This window comes from the organism of the source record quoted next, unplaced genomic scaffold (genome assembly GCF_019419815.1).
Source record: "Pyrus x bretschneideri cultivar Hongxiangsu unplaced genomic scaffold, Pyrus_bretschneideri_v1 Contig28, whole genome shotgun sequence".
Classification (NCBI taxonomy): Eukaryota; Viridiplantae; Streptophyta; class Magnoliopsida; order Rosales; family Rosaceae; genus Pyrus; species Pyrus x bretschneideri.
In genome coordinates, this window is record NW_025999590.1 from 4,335,405 (window position 1) to 4,346,148 (window position 10,744).

General features: G+C 37.7%; 1 protein-coding gene and 1 pseudogene across 2 annotated transcripts; both read left to right on the forward strand.

Moving 5' to 3' along the window:
- The first annotated feature begins 953 nt into the window (after nt 1–953).
- On the forward strand, nt 954–6,515 carry LOC125479292 (V-type proton ATPase subunit a3-like). Its single transcript, XM_048588458.1, has 18 exons — nt 954–1,193; nt 1,288–1,332; nt 1,535–1,657; nt 1,730–1,837; nt 2,017–2,127; nt 2,223–2,396; nt 2,627–2,764; nt 3,045–3,152; nt 3,272–3,379; nt 3,505–3,653; nt 3,989–4,142; nt 4,232–4,392; nt 4,481–4,687; nt 5,044–5,227; nt 5,330–5,413; nt 5,531–5,724; nt 5,844–5,903; nt 5,998–6,515. The coding sequence occupies exons 1-18, from the start codon at nt 1,038–1,040 to the stop codon at nt 6,200–6,202; spliced, it is 2,469 nt and encodes an 822-aa protein (XP_048444415.1). The 5' UTR covers nt 954–1,037; the 3' UTR covers nt 6,203–6,515.
- A 1,475-nt stretch (nt 6,516–7,990) lies between these two features.
- On the forward strand, nt 7,991–10,655 carry LOC125479310 (annotated as a pseudogene). Its single transcript, XR_007259925.1, has 8 exons — nt 7,991–8,066; nt 8,154–8,409; nt 8,533–8,599; nt 8,702–8,763; nt 8,935–9,034; nt 9,635–9,676; nt 10,033–10,074; nt 10,194–10,655. The product of XR_007259925.1 is annotated as an agamous-like MADS-box protein AP3 (transcript).
- The last annotated feature ends 89 nt before the right edge of the window (nt 10,656–10,744 follow it).

A 10,744-nucleotide genomic window follows, 5' to 3' on the forward strand; every position in this document is an offset into this window, starting at 1 on the left:
TTAACATTCAATTCAGCACACTTATATTACAAGAACACTACTAAAGAAATGTACTCGACACAAATGTTTTTCAAATGTATTGCATCCACCATTTTTATGTTAAGATGTTTAATGAATTTTTTTTTTTCAGAGTTTTGGTTGAGTTTAAAGTCTCTTATCTTACATATCATAAAAATGTTTTTTTTTTTAGTAGAAATTTTATTGGGAAGGATGGGTTTTTCTCATATAGAAAACCCTAGTTTCAGAATAAGATTGTCAGTACAAAATTCATCTAAATTATAAGGAAACGATTCATACATGGGTGGTAAGGGAAAATGCACTATTACGGTCTAGTGGTATTTTTTTTACTTGTAAGTGAGAGGTGTTAGGTTCAGTTCTCGTCAAAGGTGAATTTAAACGTCGTTGTGAGGCTTACACCACTCTCCAACCTCTATAGACATTATCGTTTGTTAAAAAAAAAAAAAAAAAGCATACTATTTTAGGCAGCTTGACTAAATACAGATCTATTTACCAAAGAAGTTTTGAAATGATTATTTATTTTTTTACATTCTTTGGCAATATAGCCACAAAATAATTAAAATTCAAAATTGTAGCCAATTGTAGTGGGCCTGGACCCTGCTAATGGAATCAGTGCGAAATCCAATTTGAAGGGGCTTTTAAGTCATGAAATTAAACTTGGGCCACCGACATTCATGGGCTCCAATTGACTGATCGAAGAGTCCAAGTCAACCTATGAATCAGAATAAAAACGTGATTGCGACGTTGACAATTACCACCAATACCAGATGCAAGTATTTATCTGATCTTCCACGAAACGCTGCGTTTCAGCTGCCCCGCCTATGTGATCCAGAGAGCGCCCACCGCGCCACGTCAAAGTTAAAACGACGCCGCAACGTAAAGTAAAAGGTTTGAAAAAAGGAAAAAACGGTAGGTGTGCGGTATACGACGCAGAAATAAATAAATAAGAAAAATAAAACAGTTTGACGTTTGAAGAACCCAGAGAGAAAATAACAGATTTGTGAAAATTTGCCGGGAAAATGGGGACGACGGAAGCGGCGGGAGGAGGGTGCTGTCCGACAATGGATCTGCTGCGGTCGGAGCCAATGCAGTTAGTGCAACTCATCATTCCGATCGAGTCGTCTCGCCACGCCATCTCCTACCTCGGCGATCTCGGCCTCTTTCAATTCAAAGACGTAATCGTTGCTCTCGCATTTCCTCTTTCTCCTTTCAATTTTTTTATTTTTTATTTTCTGTTCATTTTTTGGATTTTTTGTTTTGTTTTTGCAGCTCAATGCGGAAAAAAGCCCGTTCCAGCGAACATACGCCACTCAGGTTCGTTGATTTTTTATTTTTTGAATTAATGAACCAATTTAATTTCATACGATATGAAATAATGTGTTATCAGAAAATAATTGGATGTGGAATTTGGAATCGGCGATTAATTGCCGTGGTATCTGTGGTTTTGTGAGTAGATTTGCAAAAAATATGGTTGATCTGAAAATCTTGTTTGTGGATTTGAAATTGTGTGATGCAGATCAAACGGTGTGGTGAAATGGCTCGGAGGTTACGGTTCTTCAAGGAACAAATGAACAAGGCTGGCTTGTCTCCCTCAACAAGGTCCATGATTAGCAATGACATCGATCTCGATAACTTGGAGGTAGTTTCAGTACTTGAGTTGATATTTTGAGTTTTCTGTGGTCTACATTGAATCATTTTCCCCCTTTGCTAGGTTAAACTTGGTGAACTTGAAGCCGAGCTGTTAGAAATTAATGCGAACAACGAGCAATTACAACGCACTTACAGTGAATTGTTAGAATATAAACTTGTTCTGCAGAAGGTATGGCTTGTTTTACTGTAATTGCAGTTAGTTCTATGAGAGGGTTGTTTACATTTTAGTTTGTTGCGGTCATGAAAAATTCTGCAACTTAACTTATTCATTTGTAATTATTTGTTATTGTGTCATTGATTTCCTTCATGTGATCCATAAAGTGAACTCAACTTGTTTACTCGTTTCAGGCTGGCGAGTTTTTTAATTCAGCTCAAAGCACTGCTGCAGCTCTGCGGAGAGAACTTGAAGTGCAGCATAGTACGGAAAGATCCATCGACAGTCCATTATTACTCGAACAAGTGCAGATTTGTAGTTTTTGGTTTCATTTGTTTCGTTTAAGATGAAATTCTTTTATCATATCCTTTGACTGATGCTTAGGTATTTTCTGTTGTAGGAAATGACAACAGACCCATCAAAGCATGTTAAGCTCGGATCTATTAGCGGTCTTGTTCCAAGAGAAAAATCGATGGCTTTTGAAAGGATTCTGTTTCGTGCAACCAGGGGTAATGTGTTTCTGAAGCAGGCTGTGGTCAATGACCGTGTCGTTGATCCTGTGTCAGGAGATAAGGTTAACTCAATAACATAACTATTTCATGTTCATATATATCTTTTGTGAACTGTCCGTCTTATTTTACTTATTGTGGAAGTGCACTCGCACAGATGATTGTTAATCCTGCTCCATGCTGTACTTTTTTCATGTTGTGAATCCTAGTATGCCTAGATATCATTGTCTTCCTGCAGGATGATTGAATACTTTTTTTTTTCTTTTCGGGAAATTAACGAGTTAATATATTTCAGGTTGAGAAAAATGTGTTTATCATCTTCTATTCTGGAGAAAGGGCAAAGAACAAAATTCTGAAAATATGTGAAGCTTTTGGAGCAAACCGTTACCCATTTACAGATGACTTGGGAAAACAATTTCAGATGATTAACGAGGTATGCAGTATTCTTACCTCTATATGTGGAATCAACAGCTTTACTTTACCACAACTTAATTATGTTTAGATTCAAAATTTCCGTTTGTATTAATGTGTGTATGTGTATATCTTTTATACAGGGGATTTCCTTAAATGTTGAGTTTAAATAGTCTGGATTTATTATCATTAAAATATCAAACTTTGTGCTCAATAAGAGATGAGTGTGTCCGTCTTTAATTACAGTCACTGACTCGTTCTGTAATCTGAATTCTGAATTCTATAACCACTTTAATTTCTAGGTGTCTGGAAAACTTTCAGAGCTGAAGACTACAATAGATGCTGGATTGTTGCACAGGAGCAGTTTATTACAGACAATTGGCCATCAATATGAGCAGTGGAACCTTCTGGTTTGTTATTCCAAATACTTATGCATCTAGCTACTAATTCTCCTTTCATATTTGTATTTCATAGTCAATGAGTTTAGTTTTGTTTGATCGGTGAGTTTTATTCCTTTATGCCTCGATAGGTGAAGAAGGAAAAATCCATTTACCATACGTTAAACATGCTAAGCATTGATGTGAGTAGAATGTGTCTTGTTGCAGAAGGTTGGTGTCCTGTATATGCTTCAAACCAGGTTTGATCTTTATCCTGTAACACTTTCCAAAATTGTATTCAATGCTAAAACTTGGCATGAATCATTTGCAAATGCAAGGTATGTTTGAAGAATTTGTCAATTAACATAGGCTTGATGTTTCACAGATTCAAAACGTGCTGCAGCGGGCATCCTTAGATAGCAACTCTCAACTTGGCGCCATATTCCAGGTTTTGCATACAAAGGAACCGCCACCGACATATTTCTGCACAAACAAATTCACTTCTGCTTTTCAAGAAATTGTTGATGCATACGGGTGAGTCATTTTGCAAGTTATGCCTATACAAGGTGTTGCTCTATGCTCGGTAGGAGGATCATGATAGTTGGTAGACTGAGAGCAGGGGTGGCAGAGGGGGGAGGGTGAGGTCTTTTGGGGAAGTTTGGGAATTACCTGTTTATTTCTTTTAACCTGTTTATAATGGTAAAACATAATTTTTATAGTTCTTTACCTTTTGTCTTCCTTCTCTTCCATTAAACAGAAAGGAAGACCATTTCCTAACCTACTTAAGTTATTTTACTTTAGACTGCACAACTCATGTTTCCGAATGAGATCATTTCGGGAAGAATTTGTCTAATGTATCATCCTCACAGGGTCGCCAAGTATCAGGAGGCTAATCCAGGCGTATACACCATTATCACATTCCCTTTCCTTTTTGCTGTAATGTTTGGAGATTGGGGACATGGTATTTGCTTGTTGCTGGCATCACTCTATTTCATAATCCGGGAGAGGAAGTTTGCTAGCCAGGTAATGCTGCATGGCTTTGTGACCGTAGACAGACTATTTGCTTCTTTTAACTTTCACGCGGTTCTATTAACTCGATTTGTTGACAACAGAAACTTGGGGACATCGTAGAAATGACATTTGGTGGCCGTTATATTATTATGATGATGGCGCTGTTCTCAATTTACACAGGACTGATATATAATGAATTCTTTTCGGTCCCATTTGAGTTATTTGGGAAATCTGCCTATGGGTGCCGTGACCCGTCTTGTAGGTACACAATCAGCCTGAGATCCTTAACATATGTGTGGTCTCTCAATCCCATTTGAGTTGATTAAACTTGGGTTTCTTTTTTGTGGCAGAGACGCTACTACAGTTGGTTTGACTAAGGTTCGTGACACTTATCCGTTTGGTGTGGATCCCAAATGGCATGGTTCTCGATCTGAGTTACCATTTCTTAACTCATTGAAGATGAAGATGTCAATCCTACTTGGAGTAGCCCAGATGAATCTTGGAATTGTTTTGAGTTACTTTAATGCAAAATTCTTTGCGGATAAACTGAATATCTGGTAAGCTATACTACTCAACCTCGATCTTGCATTAATATATGCATATATATATATAGGAGTAGGAATTTCCATCAGTGTGTGGTTGAAATTGAATTATCTTTATCTTTTATCTCTCCGCGCAAAAAGAAAGAAAAAAAAAAAAAGAATTATCTTTATGTGTATCATACTTCCTATAAAGCATCTCTAGTGTGACTGTTTGGGATATCGTATATCTCGCATGACATGCCCGTCCACCTTAAATGTGAAACTTGATATGTATTTCTTCTCCTCTATCTTGTTCACTCTCTTTCGGAGAATGCATGTGTAAGATTATGAGTTACTCTCTTAATGTTGACAACCTAACCTTATTCTTTTAGGTACCAATTTGTTCCTCAGATGATATTTTTAAACAGCCTGTTTGGCTACCTTTCTCTCCTAATTATTGTGAAATGGTGCACTGGTTCACAAGCCGATTTGTATCATGTAATGATATACATGTTCCTGAGTCCTACTGACAACCTCGGTGAAAATCAGCTTTTTTGGGGGCAAAGATTCCTTCAGGTTTGTTCTTCTTCAATTATGCTGTAAAATTTCTCAATCAGTACGAAAGAGTGACACTATTCCTAACAATTTTTTTTTCTTTTTCCGTGTGTTTAATTACAGATTTTGTTACTGCTATCGGCTCTTGTTGCTGTACCATGGATGCTGTTTCCAAAGCCTTATTTCTTGAAGAAACAGCATGAGGAGGTAAACTTGAAACTAAAGTCTTATCATATCTCAACATCTGTTTCTTGTGTCCTACAGTCTCTATACTTTGCATTTATTCTTTTTCGTCTTTCTCTTTTGGCCTATTACCTCTCTCAGAGGCACCAAGGTCAATCCTACTCACTGCTTCACAGCGGCGAGGACCCTCTTGACGAGGAGCACCACCCAAGTTTGCCTGGTCATGAGGAATTTGAATTCACCGAGGTCTTCGTACACCAACTCATACATACCATAGAATTTGTGCTTGGAGCGGTGTCTAATACAGCTTCATATCTACGTTTATGGGCACTCAGGTGAGTGAATAACAACTTACAACCATCTAATAGCATCGACTTGAAGCATAATTAGGCATCTAACTCAGTACGGTTCACATATTACATCGTCTTGTTTGCCCTTGTTTTGCCTTCTTCAGCTTAGCTCATTCGGAGTTGTCCAGTGTATTTTACGACAAGGTTCTACTTCTAGCCTGGGGGTAAGTTCTTTCACAGTTTTACTCATCTTTCGTTCGTCACAGAAGTCGAGACCTCAAATTATCGGAGTAATGAATGGTTTCGGAATCACTACAGGTACAACAATGTGATCATTCTGATCGTTGGCATAATCGTCTTTACATGCGCGACAGTCGGAGTGCTGCTAGTGATGGAGACCTTGAGTGCATTCTTACATGCCTTGAGGCTTCACTGGGTGGAGTTCCAGAACAAGTTTTATGAGGGCTCCGGTTACAAATTCTATCCCTTCTCATTTGCATTGCTCAGCGAGGAGGACGAGTGATGCACTGCCGTCGTTTGTACAATTTTTGTATACATAGAAATTATTTTCGAACGGGGTACGAGTGTGACAAACGTACAAAATACAGGTATAGCCGGAGGTTTGTCATGCAGTTTGGATTCAGTCTTTTTTGAGCATGCTCTTTCTTGTCATCGATTGCTAGTTGCAGATGTAGTTGGGGTCTCATGGGTTCGTGATATTTTTATATAATCTTTCCTTTTCTTTCGGGCTTATGTTTCGTTGTCAACCAAACAGAAATGTATCGATATTATTTGACGTACAAATATACTAATACATAACTGTTAGGATTCATCTATTCATGAACTTCTCGATTAATGTAAGAGAAAATTCATGTTTGGTACTGTGTTTTGGATCAATTTTTCAGACTTACAATTCCTTTCACTTATAAATCAAGTAGAACTGATATTGAGAAATGATTTTCGCACTCTTTATTTTCTAGCACTCGACCATTTTTTTTCTCAATTTTTTCATTGAATAAATTAAACAGAATCAACGAATAAAAACGAAAAGAGAAGAGCAGAACCCGAGAGGTCACAATTACTGCGAGCAAACATATTAATGACGAGGAATGCATTTTTGCTATGTTATTAATACTTGTACTTGCTCTGCTATTTTGTCCCAGCCTGGGCTAAGCATAAGGCCTCGCCCTTCTACATAGCCCAATGAAGCAATTGGGCCATTGCCTCCCTTGTTGAGGGCCCCATTATGTAACTACCATTTTAACATAATAGGCCACCAAATCCACAAATTTAGGCTTTCAAATTTGATCCAACAACTAAAGTTATTATAACTTTTAAAAGACCTCTTGTTCGTAGTTGTTTGATCAAATTTCAAAGGTTCTGATTGGTGCATTATGTGGATTTGATAGAAGAGATCCCTTTGAGGCATGAAATTGGGCGGGGGTCAAATACGATTAGACGCGTGAGAGATTTGACATTGACTTTACTTGAAGGTTTGAACAACGTTAACATGTTCAAATTTCGTGATTGTCCCAAGCCTACTTGCTCCAGCCTACGACGCCCTAACCACGCCTGCAGGGAAAAATCCAGGGGTTCCAATTTTGAAACATCTAATTGCATCCACCAATGCCTTCTCTTTGACCACTGGTTTTTATTCTTGCCAATAAATAAATGGCAAAAAACGTTTGGCTAAATTGTATATATCAATGTTACTCTTGTCTTATTATTTGTGGATCTAGATTTATTTCGGATCTCTAGGTCTGAAACACGTGGATCAAGAGATTTGAGTCAAATTTACCGTTATAACAACTCTTAAAATACATCCCACCAACGATTAAGTTCAACAATGCCTAAAGATTTTTTTGCTTCCTTGACATAGATATAGAGTTCATTTGGAAGGACTTTTAAAATGATTGAAAATGTTTTTTTATAAGATTGCTTTTGAAACCAATTTTCAGTAAAAAAAAAAATACAAGTGAATTATCGAAATATGCTTCTTGCACGAAATACTTCAAGTACTTTTATAACCCAAAACACTTTCATCAAAAAAAATTTTCAATTATTTTAAAAACACTTACAAACGAGTTAATAGATTCATGCAATTTATCTAAAACAGTGAGAAGGAAGGCAAACACGTGGTTGAATTATCAAAAGCGCGCCTTAAAACTAGCCGTTTGGTTCCTTTCTAATTACCATTAAAAATTTGGCTAGCTAGGGTAGCCCTGACTGAATCTATCAAACCCCGTAGGCCGTAGGATGTTACATCAGAACGGAAACCGTGATTTGGTGAAGAACGGAAAGCGGACGTACGATGCTCCATCTCCATCAATGGGTCCCCACACATCGAAATCCGACCCGATTTTAACCCGAAACCCTTTCTATTTCTGGTAAATTCCCTTCTGCAACCCTAATCTCCTCTTAATTATTTGTTAATTATTTTTGTTCTATTAAATCTAATCGTTTCGGAATTTCAGATATTCATATTTTCAGATCGGATTTGAGGAGAGAGAGGGAGGAGGAGAGGAGAGAGAGAGAGAGAGAGATGGCGAGAGGGAAGATCCAGATCAGGAGGATAGAGAACTCGACCAACAGGCAGGTGACCTACTCCAAGCGAAGGAACGGACTCTTCAAGAAGGCCAACGAGCTCACCGTCCTCTGCGACGCCGAGGTCTCTCTCATCATGGTTTCGAGCTCCGGCAAAGTCCACGAGTACATTAGCCCCTCCACCACGTAATCCATTCACTCTCTCTCTCTCCCCCCTCTCATTTTCTCTAAAACCCTAGGTTTTTCTTCAAACTGTTGGATTTTCTGGGTTTCATCGTTTGCTTAAGTGATGAATTTGTGCTTAACCAGAACAAAGCAATTGCTGGATCAGTACCGGAAGACTGTTGGAATCGATATTTGGAGCTCGCACTACGAGGTATTCCTCGTTCGTTTTTCATTTTAAGTTACTAATTGGTTAGCGTTTGCAATACGCTTATATGCGTAAATGTTTGTGGTAGTTAATGTGTGTGCACTGCAGGCAATGCAAGAGCATTTGAAGAAGCTGAAGGAGGTGAACATGAATCTTCGGAGGCAGATCAGGTAATTAATAAATATTTACATAGGAGCAAGGTTCTAAGAGGCCCTAGTCAATGGGCTAACGCCTAGGCGTTTAAGTAGAGCCTAGACGAGAACTCTTAGAACACTGCATAGGAGTCAATTTGTTACTGATTAAATTATTGTTTTTCAAGTTAATCGGAGTATAATATGTAGGCAGAGAGTTGGGGATTGTCTGAACGATCTGAGTTTCGATGAACTGCGTGGTCTCCAGGAAGAGGTGGAAGCTGCCGTCGCCGTCATTCGGCAGCGCAAGGTTGTATATGTGTTGCCATTGTTGTAGCTCTTAATTAATTGATATTATTCTTCTAGAGGGATTACTGTGGTAAATTCAAAGCCAATCAGATATAGCTAGTTTGAAGGAAAATCCGAGCAAGTCACTATTAATATAACAAAAGTTGGTAACACGGCCCTGTACATTAAATGTCATAATACAAGTGGTCGTAAATATTTCGTTTTCAACTATCCAACTTCTTGTATTACAATATTTGATGTATTGAATTGTGTTCTCGCACTCTGAAAAATAAAAATCTCTTCTTAATATGCATCCTATAAACCATTTGAAGATAAAGAATTTAGTTTATATTGGTTACGAGGGCAACGGTCGCCCTGCCTCTTACAAGGGAGAATGACTTACCTACACCTTGAGATGCTACTGTGGCATTCTCAATTATTGATACAATATCATGTGTTTTAACTGTTTTACATAACATTATATCATTAATCCGTCACAGTTATATCCGATTGTGTTGGTAAAGCTCTTTCCTCTTACAGTTAAGGTGTATATTAGACTGTAGGGTAGATGAGTTTTAATTTCCTAATCTTACATTAACTATATGTGTACGATGGTGGACAGGTTCGGATGATCTCTAATAAGATTGATACAACCAAGAAAAAGGTAATTAACCCTAGCTAATTGACCATCTAAACCTAGTTGCCAATCCTTTGTTAATTAATTTCTATGTTTTTTAAGTTACTTTGGTTGATATAAGGTTCAATTGGGGAGAAAAAAATGTGAGTTAGACCGTCTTATCAGTTGACTTGTTTTTTTTATTCGATATCGACAAAGTGCAAACATATCAACATGTTAGCCATTGTCAACATGTTTCGCATATCATGATGATGTCTATATATTGATTACACAATTGTCAATATCATATCTCGTACCACGTTCTCCTTTTTTTGATCTCGTTTCTTATTTAAGTTGTACTATATAATGAAATCGCTCATTTTTCTCCGTTTGTTGCTCTATAGGTAAAGAGCCAAGCAGATATAAACATGAGTCTCCACGAACTCGTATGCACTTAATCTCTCTCTTGTAATTGATCAAATTATATTTACTCTTTTCCGACCTTTGAAATCTTTTTGTTTGTTTGTTTGTTTGTTTTGTTTTTGTTTTTGGTTTAATTAATTAGTATGCGAGGGACGGTATACACTATGAATAAGTAGAGAATGAAGGGGATTATGATTCAGTGTGTGGCTGCTCACCAAATGGAGGAGGACCTCCCATATTTGCGAAGTAGTAACCAATCGCATCCCACTAATCTTCACTGCATTGCTGCTGGAGCTGCATCAGATTCCACCACCACTGCAGTAATTAGTTAAACATTTGGTTAATTACCCATGTATTGTTAAGATTTGAACTTGTTTGTTGTAGACTTGTAGTCGCAGTATTACCTATCACGATGTCGTTTTGTTATGGTGGGCTGCATATGTGGTTGGGCCTAAATGTTTGGGCCATGTGACCTAACACAGAGGATTTCAATTCCCTTTTTTTCTGTTTCTTTTTTTTTTAGAGGGTTTCAAGAATAACATCCAAGTTAACTATCATAGGGTGATTCAGTAATTATAGATTAATTTTAGATCCGTATTCCATACGATACCTTCTCGGTTTGGTTCTTAGTGCGTGAGAAGGCTGAAATGCCTATGTAAATCTTCTCGGCCTCCAGAAAGATGACTATAGTAT